Source organism: Amblyomma mixtum, chromosome 8 (genome assembly GCF_055824585.1).
Source record: "Amblyomma mixtum isolate Tamu chromosome 8, ASM5582458v1, whole genome shotgun sequence".
In the NCBI taxonomy this organism is placed as follows: domain Eukaryota; kingdom Metazoa; phylum Arthropoda; class Arachnida; order Ixodida; family Ixodidae; genus Amblyomma; species Amblyomma mixtum.
Window position 1 is genome coordinate 123473853 of NC_143019.1, and position 16731 is coordinate 123490583.

General features: G+C 44.5%; 1 protein-coding gene across 1 annotated transcript in view; it reads right to left on the reverse strand.

Moving 5' to 3' along the window:
* The window catches only part of LOC149334197 (uncharacterized), a 29119-nt gene extending 12945 nt beyond the window's left edge, over nt 1–16174 (reverse strand). The window contains exons 1-4 of the mRNA XM_089555068.1: nt 15950–16174; nt 11727–11874; nt 7845–7978; nt 5355–5463 (exon numbers count right to left, since the gene is read on the reverse strand). Coding sequence (XP_089411194.1) covers nt 5355–5463; nt 7845–7978; nt 11727–11874; nt 15950–16040 — 482 coding nt within the window. The 5' untranslated portion in view covers nt 16041–16174. The remainder of the gene's footprint in view (nt 1–5354; nt 5464–7844; nt 7979–11726; nt 11875–15949) is intronic.
* Between the last annotated feature and the right edge of the window lie 557 nt (nt 16175–16731).

Sequence of the window (16731 nt, forward strand, 5' to 3'; positions counted from 1 at the left end):
CCGGGGAGCAGCCGCGTGGTCCCAATGGTCTAGGTGATAGATCAAAGGTGTCTATTTGGAATGGAACGTGGATGCTGGCAGAAGGTTGGACAGAAAAGTACTCAGGAAATAGACTGCCAGATTCCCTGCCATTTCAAAGTGTGTCTACAGTTGTCAAGAAAAAACAAGTTCCGGCGTATTCTGATAATAACGCTGTCCAAGGCCTATGACCGGCGGAATTTCCTACGTTGGCTCCTTTAAGCAGGAAAGTCTCCCGGGAGTAGCGTTCATGCCATGAGAGAACGTGCCGAATTTATGAATGAAGTACGATTCCCTTTGTTCCCTGTAATATGTGTTAGGGAACCCGGACCGGAGAAGGATTACGCGGATGTTTTCAAAACTGTGCAGGGGCCGACGCAGGTGCCTGGAAAGGGGCAAGTTGGGCAGGGATGACACATGCGCTTTGTGGTTGTTGAAGCGGAAACGAAATGTTGTCTTGGTCTGACCAATGTACTCCTCCCCACATACCTCGCATTGAAGTTTGTAGATAACATTGCTCGAATCGCAGTCGAGGTCTTCATTTATGTGAAACGTAAAGCCATCGGACTTGGATTTTGCCAGTTTGATGTCGGAAATGTGCGGACTCACCTTGCAACGGGGTTTTCCGCATGGGTGGCATCCACCTCGGGCCGCGGTCTTCTTTGTTTTCGCGTTGACAAGCAAGTCTCTCAAGTTCTTGTCCCTGCGGTACACCACTCGGGGTGGTTCCTTGAATATTTGTGACAGCCTATTACTCTGTCTGATTATATTAAAATGACGGCTTAGTATGTTGTTTACCCCTTGAGCAGTTGCGGAGTAAGTAAGGATTAGGTTTGTTTCGCTGTCTTTTTTCACCTCGTTCTCTGCCAAGATGGAAGAACGGTCTAGGCTGCGAGCGCGTTGAATCGCGTCTTCGACTATTTCCCCGGGTATTTTTGTCGTGACAAAGCGTCGTTGAGAGTCCCCGTATGCTGGTCAAATTCCTCTGTTGTAGAACATATTCTTCGGTATCTGTGAGCCTGAGAATATGGAATACTTGTTTTGCAGTGCTTCGGGTGGCTACTGTGAAAATGGAGATACTGTTGCCTATCCGTTGGTTTTCTGTATAGGGTAGTCGAAAGGCGGTTGCCATCTACCGATATTTCCACGTCGAGAAAGTTAATCTTTGAGTCGGAGATACAGTGGGTAAACCTAATGGATGGATGCACGGTATTAAAGTGCGCAATGAAGTCCAGCAGGCTCGCTTCATCATGTTCCCATACAAGAAAGATGTCGTCTAGGAAACGCTTGTAGAAAAGTGGTTTTTTTGGCTGTTCCTCAAGGAAGGGAATTTCTAGTGACGCCATATGATGCTGGCATAGCTAGGGCCATTTTTGTGCCCATCGCAGTACCGCTTGTTTGGAGGTAGTGCTCGCCATCAAATTCAAAATTGTTGGAATTTAGGACCAGTTCAAGAAGGACAGAAAGGGTGCCACCGTCCAAATCAACCAAAGAGTTCGAGATTTCGAATGCTGCCAGCGTTGCTGCTATGCCGTCTACGTGCGGAATATTCTTATACAGGGAGCATACATCCATGGTCGCCAGAAGGCCTCCTGTGGGGATGGTCAAGTTTGAAATCTCCCGAAGGAAATGGCTTGTGTCTTTGATGTACGAGGGAAAACGCGGAGGGATGTCCTTGATGAGAAAACTAATGAAATTTGATATGTTCTCCGTCACTGCCCCGTTGCTGGACACAATTGGACGGCCAGGATGGTTAACTTTATGGATTTTAGGGAGGAGATAAAACCGGCCTGGAGCTGGATTGCTCGGCGACATTGATTTTAACATTGCCTGAGTTATTCTGCCGTCCTTAGCGAGTCCAGCAAGAGAGTCCTCTTTCTGTCCAAGACCAAGACAACATTTCGTTTCCGCTTCAACAACCACAAAGCGCATGTGTCATCCCTGCCCAACTTGCCCCTTTCCAGGCACCTGCGTCTGCCCCTGCACAGTTTTGAAAACATCCGTGTAATCCTTCTCCAGTCCAGGTTCCCTAACACATATTACAGGGAACAAAAGGAATCGTACTTCATTCATAAATTCGGCACGTTCTCTCATGGCATGAACGCTACTCCCGGGAGACTTTCCTGCTTAAAGGAGCCAACGTAGGAAATTCCGCCGGTCATAGGCCTTGGACAACGTTATTATCAGAATACGCCGGAACTTCTTTTTTCTTGACAACTGTAGACACACTTTGAAATGGCAGGGAATCTGGCAGTCTATTTCCTGAGTACTTTTCTGTCCAACCTTCTGCCAGCATCCACGTTCCATTCCAAATAGACACCTTTGATCTATCACCTAAAACATTGGGACCACGCGGCTGCTCCACGGGCCGCAGACCTTACGCGTTTTCCGCACACATGCATTATTATTATTTTAAATTTGTTAACTTTTTTATAATTTCTTGTGCTCAATTTTATATTCTCCATGCCATTTTTATTTTCATTTTTCTACATATTATTTGCTATTTGTTAATTACTTACACCAACATCGACTCAACTCAATAATCTCAGAATGATTTAACCTGCGCGTGCGTGCAAATCTCGAAACCACATGCACTGCGCCAAACTTTATCAAAGTGCTCTCACCATGTCATACTTGTTTGGCGCCACATTTAATCAGTAGTTTTTTTTCTTCTTCTTTTTTTTCTCTTTTCTCTTCCTGTGTGTGCGTTAACATTTTTTGTGTAAATTTTTTTAAAACATTTTTAGAGCTAATTTTGTTTGAGATTCAGATGCACTGAGATTCAAGCCATGATTCCTGACCAGACGGTATGCCGTCGAACCCTTGACTACACTAATTTTTTTTCTTCTCTTCCCTTCTTTTGTTTTGTTCCCCCAAATTCATCTTTGACTTCAAATTACGCACTCGGGCTAGCTCAGTATTTTACCCGACGGACGCTGTTTCTTCACGGGAAGCTCACTGGGGGACACGGGTTTGGACGGCCTAGTATATTTATGGGAAAAGGGGCGCCAGATTGTCTGGTAGAAAAGCCCGACAGGAGAGCAAAGCGACAAAATGAAGCAAAAATACGCAGAGGGCACAGTCGCAAGTTGCCGTTGCAGCGGCTAACAAGTGAGTGTTAGCTGTCTCTCGAACGCATCCCTTGCAAGCGTCTCAGGATACCTGATACGGGCCGCCCACTCGGACCGGGCGGCGTCTTGCGGGGGTGTGCGCGTATTGGGCGGGTAGCGACTTCCGTGTGCGCCGAGAGCCGGTTTTAACGCTCTTTTTCCCCCTCTATCGCTGTGCTGTTCAGGCTCGTTCTTTGCTACTACTTTACCATTTCCACCTCCCCGTTTGTTTTTCTGGTTGTTGTTCAGCCGCGGCCCGTGTGAGACTTGTCGTGCTGCCTATTATACGGTCCCCTGCCCTCATTCTCAAGTTTGTTTAGAGGGCGGAGATTATACCTCCTCGCTTGTTCTGTGACCTTACATTGACGAAACGGATTCATTGTAAGCCTGCCCTGACGAAGGGAATACCATTCCCGAAACTGTTGGCAAAATAAACGTTAAAAGAACAGTCGCGTTTGTCGTAATACTGTACCTATATATATACTGTACCTGTATATATATATATATATATATATATATATATATATATATATATATAGATATATATATATATTGTACTCAGTAGGGGTTCCAATGGCCCAGTTTACTAGTTTAGGTACAGTATTACGACAAACGCGACTGTTCTTTTAACGTTTATTTTGCCAACAGTTTCGGGAATGGTATTCCCTTCGTCAGGGCAGGCTTACAATGAATCCGTTTCGTCAATATAAGGACACAGAACAAGCGAGGAGGTATAATCTCCGCCCTCTAAACAAACTTGAGAATGAGGGCAGGGGACCGTATACTAGGCAGCACGACAAGTCCGTTTGAGACTTGTCGTGCTGCCTAGTATACGGTCCCCTGCCCTCATTCTCAAGTTTGTTTAGAGGGCGGAGATTATACCTCCTCGCTTGTTCTGTGTCCTTATATTGACGAAACGGATTCATTGTAAGCCTGCCCTGACGAAGGGAATACCATTCCCGAAACTGTTGGCAAAATAAACGTTAAAAGAACAGTCGCGTTTGTCGTAATACTGTACCTATATATATATATATATATATATATATATATATATATATATATATATATATATAGTGTTCTCAGTACCGCCGCGGCATTGTTTTTCGTTTTCGGACTAGTGTCAGTGTTGTATCTTTGCTAGATTTTAAACGTCAATAAAGAGATACATCAGCTAATGTTTGTGGGAGTGGCACACGTGAGGCTGATCCACGATTGGTGAGCCTCCTAAACTCCAACATCAAAGTAAAAGCTTTACTTGTGATTATAACCGAAGAATGCCTTCTCGCTGTTTTGGGAACGGTAAGCCCTGTAATGTCCCCGAGCTCCCCATTGTTCCCGTTCTATTCTGTACGTCATTGCCATTTTCGTGGTTGCAGCCGGTCGAGATATGTGAAGCAACCGATGACAGGCTTTTGCGCGTGTGTTGAACAAGAATGGGACAGGCCGTGCTATTGCTGGGAATCATAGAGGTGTAATCGGCTTGAGCGTCATAACAGACACAATGGGCACATAAACGTCAAGCGGTTGCACGAGCAAAGAAAACATGAAATCAAGAAAAGTTGCAAAATCACTACAGAACGAATATTGTACAAAGAGCGCAACTGATCGCTTATTTTAGGGCTGTTTTGTCTAATGTCAGGGGAGTTATTTCGAAATTCCACGGCTTCCACGTTTGAGACGCTGCGACCGCTGGATTCCGCACACTTCTCTAGGTGTCGCCGCTCCTAACTTCCGTTCATTTTATTAGATTGAATGGCTTATATATCGCCCAGGCGATATATAAGCCCAAGCCCAGGCGGTCAACATGCTCGGCCTGTTAACTATGGCCGAATAAAGGTCTTGTACTACTAGTACTATATCGCTGCTATACTATCGACTCTCTTATTTTCGATATATCTTTTTCGAATTTAGATAGATCTTTCTCGCGTTATTTTTTGCACTTTCCTCGTGATCATGATCACTTCATGATGCCATATCATTGCGATCAAACCTTCATTGGCTGAGTACCATGCATATCACATTGTAGATTCATAAATTTTGCCCGAGAATCTTCAGTAAATCGCACTGGCCGCTGTTTAGTTAGGGAGTACGGCTTCCTTGTGCACACCGCAGCTATAAACACTGAAAAGTACTCTGCACACGCCAAAGTGAGAAATGAAACAACGAAATCATTGAAGCAATGGGGCCCTTAAAACTTGTTTCCCGGAAGTTTGTTGCAGTACTTACCTACAGGCAACTTTCTCGTAGTCTCTGTCAAACTCAAATTCGCCGTGTTCTTCCACTACGCAGTCATACATTTTACGTGGGTCCGGACAAAATCTTACTGTGATCACACCTGCAAACGAGAATCAAAAAACTCTCTGTGGTTATTTAATGATACCCCAAGGACACTTTCTATGCAGCGATCAAGAGTGCGTGGTAATATTATGTAGGGAGTATTCGCAAGTCCTGTAAATTAGACCACTGCACCAAGCGTGGATATGCGAATACTGCCAAGTAGAACGCTATGAGTGCTGCCGCGCTTTCTGTGTTGTAATTGAATTTCAACTTTTGTTTTAGGCACTTGCCCATAGATACCGCCCTCTCCAGAGTGCGCGAAAATTATTCGTCTGCTACATGCAACGTTGGTTTAAAACAGATGCGCTGAAAACTGTAACCGTGATCCCCTTCGGCGAGGCAGGAACGGGGCATTAGGGGGCAAGTTTGCGCTCCCAACTGCCGGTTGCACCTGTCTGCTAGTGTAACTGCGCATGTGCATGCGCGGTACAGGCCGGAGATTAGGTTTAAACCAGTGCAGCCGTGGAGAGGGGAATGTAGATAAGGCGCACACCGCGCAGCCGCCTTGCGAGCAAGAATATATTCGGCCAGTTTCTGGGACTACCTTCATAGTGTTCCTCCATCTTCTACGCCGTCCTGCCGCGCCGGAAAAGTAGGCGTGGAAGGGCTAGAACCATTACGGCATCAAGAGTAAAATACTCCGCGTATGGAGAAGCGACCAGTAGAAACGGAAACGGTATGCGGCACGCATCAGGTAAGATTTCTGATACACCGATCTCTTCGAGGACTGGCCTTCAAAGCTAGGCTGCGGTTTACCAAACGGCGGAAGCTCCGTATAATAAAATCCTAATGTAAGCTAAGACCAAGCGTAAGATTGCAGACAAATTTCATTTTCATTCTTTCTTTTATTAATACTGTCAGCCCTGATCACGGGCTATAACAGCAGTGGATAATGAGGAATAAAAAATAGCAAGGACACAAACATTGAAACGGGCAAAAAATTCGGTACATAAAGCGTTCACCACTCATACAGAAAATAAAACACTGGCATATATTTCATGTAGAGGACAAAACATTGTGCAGCTTATCTAAAGATTCCCTAAGTGATTGTGAGGTGACAACAGAGTTTGGTAGCATATTCCATTCCTTAATGGTTCTTGGGAAAAAATTAACTTTGAAGCAATCATTTCGGACGGTGGGCATTGGTAAGTTACTAGTGCACTGCACGGGCTCGGGCCGGCCCGAAAACCCGGGCCCGGACATGATCTGTATTGCCGGATCTGGGCCGGGCCCGGGCCTGAAGTTGCGGGCCTGGGCCGGGCTCGGGCTTAAAGCTGCGGACCCGAGTTGGGCTTGGGTCCGTAATGAAACGGCTGGTGTCTGACTATTAATTCACTCTTGCAGAGTGAAGTACGTAACTGCGGCATTGGAGCAGCGACACGGAGGAGCAGTGGGTTATAGTATGCGCTGAGAAAGAAACTAAGCTTTATTCATTAACATATTTTCTTTATTTCCACACCGCTATGGCTTAGTGGTCAAGGCGCTTGATTACTGAGCCGGGGAACCAGGGTTTGCTCCTAGCCTCGGGGGCCGCATTACTATTTAGGCAGCAAGCATGACAGCCATGTATTTTGTAGTATCATTTCTCGTTGTAGAAACCCATGTGGTTGAAATGATCCGGGGCTCTCTCCTTCGGTGTCTCTCACAGCATGACCCCTTGAGCCCTTAAGCCCCAAAAACATAACTTTTATTTTATAGCTATATTTTTCTCATGTGAGAAAATTCACAAACTAAAGCGCGTGTGGTTTTCTTTTTGATCTTTTGAGTACTTTGAATGGTTTATTTTCAAGCTGCCATTAATAATCTCAAAAATAAACTTGAGCCTGTCACATTTGGTTCTAAAATCGAGCGCTTCCAAATCAGCACGTTTACACAAAGATGTAGGGGAATCAGAATGTCGGTACCTATTAAATATAAACCTAGCACCGAGACACTGAATTCTTTCCAGCTTAGAGCAATTGATTGCAGTGTGGGGGTCCCCAACAATTTTTCCATATTCGAGGATGGGCCTTATCAAGCTCTTAAAAACCAGACATTTTATTGAAGGGGTTGCACTATGCATATTTCGTCTGAGGCTCCACAGTGCTTTGGAAGCCTTGGAACATGTATTATCTCTGTGTGAATTCCAAGGTAAGCCAGAAGTAAGTGTTAGTCTACGATATTTGTATTTATTGACCCTCGTTATTATTAATATAAACATAAATCACATAAAACATATATTCCTGGTGGGAACACCTCAAATAAATTCTGGTCCTTATCCTAGCGTCGGGGCCCGACGATGAGGCAACGTCGCTATGTAGCCCGGTTATCGACCAGGCCCAGTATTTGTGCCTGAAGCACACGGGGTAAGAAATGCGGCAATGGCGCCTTGTGTCTCACCTTCGTACGCTTCTTTATCACAGGCCAAAGCGCGATACGCTCTGTAACCCTCCTCTCTTCGAGTGAAGTTGGCTTTCATAGAGTCGGGACAACGGTCGAAACCCACGTAGCATGAAGACGTCTCGTTGAAGGCACTGTAATCACGCAAAATACAACTAAAATTTTGTGCACTATTAGTGTGCCCCGAGTTCACCGGCGTCACTATGGTCACAAGTGAGATGCAGTGAGAAACAAAGGACCTCAATATTTTTACCTGTCATCAGCCCTTTTCTTTCCACAAGCGATAATATTGCGGGAACTCTCCCTGTCACCTCAGTATATCACGCCTCCAACAACCCATAAAGGGCATGACCAGCTGACCATCCTCGCACAAACCGCGCGCTACCCTTGTAGGTTGTCATATTATAACCGTCACACAATAATCGCAAGTATTCTTTTTCTAAAATCTGCATTTTAAAATGCAAAAAATTGGTCAATTGGTTTTTGTCGAAACGAAATGGCGCAGTATCTGTCTCACATATCTCGGCGGACACCTGAACCGCGCCATAAGGGAAGGGAGGAAGGTAGGAGTGAAAGAAGAAAGAGAGAAAGAGGTGTCGTAGTGGAGGTCTCCGCAATAATTCCGACCCCCTGGGGATCTTTAACGTGCACTGACATCGCACAGCACACGGGCGCCTCTTGCGTTTCGCATTCATCGAAACGCGGCCGCCGCGGTCGGGTTCGAACCCGGGTACTCTGGCTCGGTAGACGGGCGCCTTACCACTGCGCCACCGCGGCTGGTATTTTAAAATGCATATTTCCATTTTTTTCTTGTGCTTACTTTCTACCTTTCTTCCGCCGCTCAGCATTCGTTTTCGACTAGTTGATGGCTATTGCGTCTAGATCTGCCGGTGCTCAATCGTAACCACGTACGGCCTTGGAGCGACATTCTTCATTAAGATTTCTATGCTCGACCAGTTTTTTTCAGAAACATGGAACGGCATCGCTCTTAGAACCTAGGCTATTGACAACGAGCGTAAGGCTCCCTCACTGTGTCGATAACTTCAAGGGCAGCTGGACGATGATGAGGCTACGTCGCTTGGTGACCCGGTTGTACACCGGGCTCAAGTTCATGCTTTGAGCTCATGGGGTAAGAACTGCGCCATCAGCGCTTAAGGTATGTTTTGTGAGGCTACTTTTACTAGTTCTCTTTTGTACTGCACTCCTGCTATCCTCGTTGTTCTAAATCTATTAATATTATGGGCTTATCCTCGTCGTGATTAGTATTTATTTGTTTACTAAAGGTTTGATGTGCTCTGGTTAATTCGCCATGACTGCAGTTTTGTTGTTCTGATTTCATAATTATTCTTTTATGATTGCTGGTGGGTTTTTTAATATATCAACCACTTGTGGCCTTTGTTTCATTTTCTGACTCTCGCACTTGTATCTTGATTTCCGCATGCCCACCCTGCTCTAATCCCAAACTAGCTCGGCATGTTGATATATTCATAATTTATTTATTTATTGATATTTTAATCCCATCCGCGGATTACAATATCAATAAATAAATAAATGCATAAATATATCAACACGCCGAGCTAGTTCGGAGTCCTTTCAATTACCTCTGTCACAACTCACATTAAAACCTCAAACTGGAGGCGTAGAGATTTTAGCCGTTCTCCAAGGTGAGGAAACACTCTTCATAGTAGAACGTTCTTACGGGCTAGTTGGTTCGTTTCATTAAAAGGTGGGCTGCGAGATTAAGACGAGGATAGGAGAAATGGGAAAGAAAACGACACCACGAGCGCAGACTTCCAACTAACTCTTGCAGGCTACAGTTACAACTGACCCTTGCCGGTGTCATTTATCAACGTTGTGTACGTAGCGAATTCACTGTCAGTGCACGTTGAAGAACCCTAGGTGGTCGAAATTTCCGGAGCCCTTCACTACGGCGTCCCTCATAGCCTGAGTTGCTTCGGGACGTTAAACCCCAATAAGCCAAACCAAACCAAACGAACCTCTTTCAGAGGAGGAAGAATGACGAGAAGGAAAAAACTTTATTTGAGACACCACTAAGGCCCAGTGAAGATAAGTGCCTGCTCCGCCTATGCCCGCTAATCATGTGCCGAGCCGAGTGAAGCCATGCAAGCACTCGAGGAAGGAGTGGGAGGGCAAGGAGTATGCTGCACCTAGCAGTGATGACTTCGAGAGAAATTTAGCATCCTTAATTTCGCAAAAAAGGGTGCACATTCTGCGCAAAACGGCGTAGTTCGCTACTTACAAAACGCTGACATTGTGCCGCAAACGGTCCACTAGACACGAAGATCGTTCCGTCACATAGTCGAACATTCGTAATCTCAATGGCGCCTTTTGAGGGTTTGCATGTTAGTGAGACCAAGGTTATAGAAATAATATAACCAGCAAGAAGATAGGCGCATAATCCGTCAATAATAATGAATAGGCAGATAGGCAAATAAATAATACTTGTATTAGTCAAAACAGTGGTTTGGTTTGGTTTGGTTTATGGGGTTTAACGTCCCAAAGCGACTGAGGCTATGAGAGACGCCGTAGTGAAGGGCTCCGGAAATTTCGACCACCTTGGGTTCTTTAACGTGCACTGACATCGCACAGTACACGGGCCTCTAGAATTTCTCCTCCAAAGAAATTCCAGCCGCCGCGGCCGGGATCGAACCCGCGTCTTTCGGGTCAGCAGCCGAGCACCATACCCGCTGAGCCACCGCGGCGGCTCAAAACAGTCAACATGGAAGAACATCCTCTGCGATTTTCACACAATATGTCCCCCCTCCGCCATGTATTATATTTCAGACCTGCCGTCATGCAGCTTGGAAGCGGAAATCGTATGCGCGATTTTCCTTACGTTCATTGCACAAATTCTGGAAGGCCAATGTTGCAGTTTGCACCTATTCTTACAGTTTGCGCAAAATTTTTTACATGCCTTGAAAACTTTATTCGTTGGTGCTTTCCGCTTCAAAAGTAAGAAATTGACTTTCTTCTGGCCTGCATATACAAGTAAGGCAGAAAAATATTTCCTTCAAGTCGGAATCATCGGCTTCGCCAGAAAGGGGTAGCAGCTGCCAATTCCAGAGCGTGCTTTGTTTCGTCGACAGGCGCCATCATTTTTCTAATACGAAGCAAGCAGATTAGATTGCTGCCAATTCCAGAGCGTGCTTTGTTTCGTCGACAGGCGCCATCATTTTTCTAATACGAAGCACGCAGATTAGATTGCCGCCTACGGGATCTATATCAAGGATTTCTCGCTTCTCAGGAGAGCCGCCGCGGTGGCTCAGCGGTTATGGTGCTCGGCTGCTGACCCAAAAGACGCGGGTTCGATCCCGGCCGCGGCGGCTAGAATTTCTTTGGAGGAGAAATTCTAGAGGCCCGTGTACTGTGCGGTGTCAGTGCACGTTAAGGAACCCCTGGTGGTCGAAGTTTCCGGAGCCCTCCACTACGGCGTCTCTCATAGCCTTAGTCGCTTTGGGACGTTAAGCCCCATAAACCAACCAACCAGCTTCTCATGAGAATCGCCCACCACAGCTTTCATTTTAATGAAACACGGTGTAACTCTTCCATCATTCATTAAAAGAAATGCTTCCGGCACACAAACTTCAACAGTCCTCATATTCCCTGCTCTCTTTTCCTGAATTCAAAATGATGAACAAATGATTTCATTTATATCAAAAGCATTTTATTTTACCTATTCGAAAGAACCTTCACGTACCCACCCCGTAAATTGGGTGTGACGACACACGCGTCCAGTGCCTTTTTTGATATCTTTCCCTGACATGGGTGGCTCATCTTTCAAGTATGGCAGTAGGGACGAAGTATTTGCACATTTTTCGCGCGTCAGTTGCTGATCAGGCTGAAGTGAAAAGAAACGCTTACCTGCAGACATTGTTGTATGCATCCTCGCTCAATGTGCTCTCACTGCCGTACGTAGGCCCGTAGCTGTAGAAAATTTCGACGTATTTTGTGTAGCAGCGGCTAATTCCGCTTTGGGTGCATTCTGTCAGCTCCGGAGTGTCTGGGGTGCCTGCAGGAATGAATTATTGTCGATGGGCTTCATGGTTCGCCGTAAGTATTTTCATTTATGCAAGGCGTTTGTAGGAGGCGTATGTTTGTGTAAGGGCCGGAGGAGCGAGAGATATTTTGTTTGCTTGAGAAAACGTTCTCTCGTGTTGCCAAAAATGAACTTGTATTCCGAAATTATGCTGCTATGCTAGCGAATTTGAAACGATGTGTTATTCCTGTCATAATCATACAGTACGCAGGGTAAATGTTTCTTTTTAACTTTTATGTTTTTCCTAAACAACAGCTTGTTTCGACTGAAAAATTAAGATACACTTATAAATGCGACCCCTAGCTGAAAATGGAAAAAGTTATCTTTGACGTCACCTCCCCTTCTCTCTCCGATGCCTATGTATAACCGATTTCATGAGGACTAAAATTTACCGCATGGTGGATATATTTCGCGACACCAGCAAATTTTACTCCGCATCATTATTCATCCACAGGAAAAAAAATTGTGACAGCGTTCGTGGTTTCGGCATTTTTAAAGCCTGTCTGGTTTCCGTCGTTCATGGAACAAAAAAGGAGAGCAATGTGCAAGCTGTAGTAGAAAAGCATTCATCTCTTAACTCTTAAGAGGCACATCATTGCTTTAATCCGGTTGAACAAGGCGTACGAAAAGGACACTTCGGAACTTTTAATTCAAATTGGTGCACAAACGCTGTTTCCTTTTATTTCGAGGACACCGAGTAAGCAATATATATATATATATATATATATATATATATATATATATATATATATATATATATATATATATATATATATATATATATATATGTGGGAGAAGCCAACAGCCACAGAAACCAAGAGACACTGGGTTTTTTTTCTTCTTTTTATTATTAATTTATTTATTTTGTGCTGTTGTTTGGTTTAGAATATTACTGAATATGTTATCGCTTAAAGCCAATTGATTAGAAAAGCAGAAGAAAAAACAACCACATGCCACCGGTGGGATCCGAACCCATGACCTCCGAATTACGCGTCCGGTGCTGTATCCCTTAGCTACGGCGACGGCTGCCAAATCTTCTGCTTTCAGGGGTATTTATGTTTTACCAATAACCTAACCTTTAGAGTGCTCACCAGCGTCACCCACGTTCTTAAGCGGCGGACGTAGCACGTCCTGAGTTACCGCTGATGTGACGTAAAACGCCATCGAACGGCGAGGGTGGAAGCTGTGTGATAACCCCCTTATGCTTCCTAGGCGTCAAGGCTGCCAGAACCGAGGCCCTTGCTAAGCAATTAAGCAAAGCACTCAGCGGTAGAGCACCAGACGCGTAATTCGGAGGTCGTTGGTTCGGATCCCACCGGCGGCATGTGGTTGTTTTTTCTTCCGCTTTTGTAATCAATTGGCTTTAAGCGATTACATATTCAGTAATATTCTAAATCAAACAACAGCACGAAATAAATAAATTAATAATAAAAAAAACCTGTGTCCCTGTGTCCCTTGGTTTCTGTGCTGTTCGCTTCTCTCATATTTATAACGAGCCCCTCATTCCCCTTCCATATATATATATATATATATATATATATATATATATATATATATTATAGCGGAACCGCCAGGACTCAGCACAGATGGGCAGACAATTACCAGGTCTTACAACGGTGCAGATGCAATTATTCAGTTTCCTGCAGAGCCTAATCCCTGGACATTCTCGGTCTGCGCTTGAAGTCAGCCAAACGCATGCTTCATGCCAGCATTCAGGCACTCATAGATTTAAAATGTTTTACTGACTCAACACACTAATCGATTCCAGGGTTAAAAAACAAGTGTGGCTACTCAAACCAGGAAAATTATGTCTCCCAGCTGCACAACACTCGGATCGTCATCATTTCATGGCTCCCATTCAATGAATCATATTGGAACACTCAGAACATTATTCACGTATTACAGATACATGAGTCATTTGATCTAAGGATGCACGCACGTGCCCCATGTTACTAAACTTTAATCAAAAGCATCAAAGCACTATCGGCCTAGAATAATCCGTAACACATCGCTATTTCAAGACAAAAGGTATTATGAATAGATTTCCAACTTTGCCTTAATTAATGATGTGGTCTTAAGCAGTTTACACGAAATAGCACAAAATGGAATTTTGCATTGGGAAACTATATTACTTCTTCCGCTGGCTCATTAACGTTGCAAGACAAATTACAGTTGTAAATACAAGCCAATTTCAGTAACGGCTGCTGTAGCTCATTGCAGAAAATTATGATGCGCTGCACGTAAGTCGTGCAATTCTGCTACGAAGTTTTCTTCAGAATAATGTAGAGAGACTACCGCTTAAACCAAGTAAGATGAAAGTCAGTAAGACAGGATGCACTCTTTCTTTTATTATTATTCATCGTTTGAAGCGCTAGTATTTTTATATCAGGTTGATCAAACAACCTGACCATCTTGTGTCTCGGCTTGATTATACAACGCTGCGTAACTGGGTTTCTTTAAAGAAATCATCCCCTCCTAGAGTCCCGCGAATATTTAACCAATGTATTTCAAAAAGTTATACACTGCCTCGCACGTGTACTGAACCCAAGAATGCATTCCGCAGCACTGACCGTGGTGGATAAATTAATCATTCTAGGTATTCTTGGCTTCCTCATCTGCAGGTGGGGCATTTTTGCAGCGCCTTTCGGATGCTAAGAAAAACAAAGCACGAAATAGCGCGCTTGACAAAGAACTTCCAGGCCAGAAGTAAAAAGCAGCGTTCGAAAATTCATCAGTAGAGATCATTACAAATGTTGCTGCGACAACACTTTTCTTCTACATTCGCTGGTTACCGCTACAGGGCGGAGTTAATCCCTTGTTCCTTCCGCGAGACGCTACCTTAGTACCTTGCATCGGTATTCATCATGCGGAGCTGTTTGTACGATGTTCTAGATTCGTTTGGGTGTTCCTTTAAGTGCCTTCACTTAAAAGTTCTCTGTCACCTTTAAGTTCAGTACGGGAGAGTACGTCAGGTATTCTTACCTCTGCGAACAAAATCTCCCTTGGCCACAAGTTTGACCGATTAGCAGTGTGAGTTTCACGCTATGCAGCTATCTCAAGGCACCTATCTCTGCCTTAAAAGGGTCTGGTGCATGCCCTGACAAAATCAAAATAGCGCTAGTTACAGCTGTATTTAAAGGCGGTTTCAAAAATTACCTCAATAATTATGTACCATTATTGGCACGGCCGCTTCTTTTATAATATAGCAGAGCGTGTTACTTATAAATCATTTTTAAAGTTTATGCAAGCTAAAGACAACCTCTAAACAACATTTTGGAATTTGATAGTTTACGGCTGAAAGTCATTAATTTACACTTATCAATATTAACCGTTATCAGCCACTTAGAGCACCAGTTTGTTATGTGGTCTAGATCTTTCTGTACAGCGAGATGGTCGGCTGGACTAGATATTTTACGGTAGATAATAGTCATCAGCAAACAGAAGGATGTTAGAGGTAATGTCGGCAATGAGCTCACTATCGGCATTGCACGAACGTTTGCGTTAACAAAGAACCATAAACTCTGGCTTGCTATTTGGCATTAATTGTTTTGGAGTTCGTGAAACTCATATTTCCTCCCCACTTGCGATCCAATGTTCCGAATTTGAAGAAATCGCAAAAGCGGCGTTTTCCGCCTGTTGGGATATAGGCTTTACCCCGAAGAAAACTATTTTCCTGCAAAGCTCAGGCCTATTCCTTGGTTAGGACAATTTTGCCCATCACGTATAAGATGCTGGCAACAGAAAAATGGTCATCAGATCCAGATTGCGACCCTTATTGAACGAACGTATGAAATAGCGCGGGTTTGTTAGAACATGTAAAATGTGTCAATATGTTCACGTCTGTTTTCGATACCGGTTATTATGTTTTGATACTGTGAAGAATTAACGGCACACTATATTGTTTTTACACGTTTTTCGTTATCGTTCTTCGACTTAGCGCCATAAGGCACTTGTCCCGATAAACGTTCTCCGCTGTTATAATAAAACGACTCCTGAACTTAACAGGAGTACACAGTCATCGCACGCCCGTCCTTTCAAAAGCACTCACCTTCTTGAGAAGCGATGACGACATGGAAGCTCTGCAACAGAGCAGCGGCAACAAATATTGCCTTAAAGCCGACGAACTCCTCTCTAGCCATGTCTGTTTGCTGAGCGAAGGACTTTGCAACGTGAAAATCTCCTTCTTAAAGAGCAGCAGCTTCGAAGCTTCGAATGACGACAATGCCACTGAGCACACTCCTCGCCCTCGCAAGTCTTCCGCACGCCTTGAAGGTGACCCTCGGGACCCTCGCTATCAACAACACCTCAAGCTTGTTACGGGTGCCGCCCACATCCGTTAGGCGAGCGCTATTATTTTGCGTCCACGCACTTGGGTGTGTTTCTAGCTCAAACATAATAGGCATCCTGGGGCCTAGGAAAAACACAGCATCCAACAGGCTGTGGCCTTGTGATAGAGATATAAGGACTAATATTTCCGGCGAAGAATAAGAAAAGATTGCACATTGTTGATTTATATGGAAGGACGTACGCAGTTGTATGAAAAGCATAAGCAACTCAGCCAAGGAAATCAAAACTTAAGGCCCAATTAAGCGCTGTTCGCAGGAGGCCGTTAGGCTATTTCCGGCAGGGTTCGAGGAAAAAGGGGCTAGGAAAGAAATTATCTTTCGTACTTTCCGCTCAGATAATGGGCACACACTATGCTACAAGTCAACCTAAGCTGTGACTTCATTCTCAGACCTCGCTATTCGCTGCTAAATTAATGAGAGCTCCTATTTGCGGTCGGGCTGTGTACTTGAGGAATGCGGGCGGACGCTTGTTGAAAAAAATTCC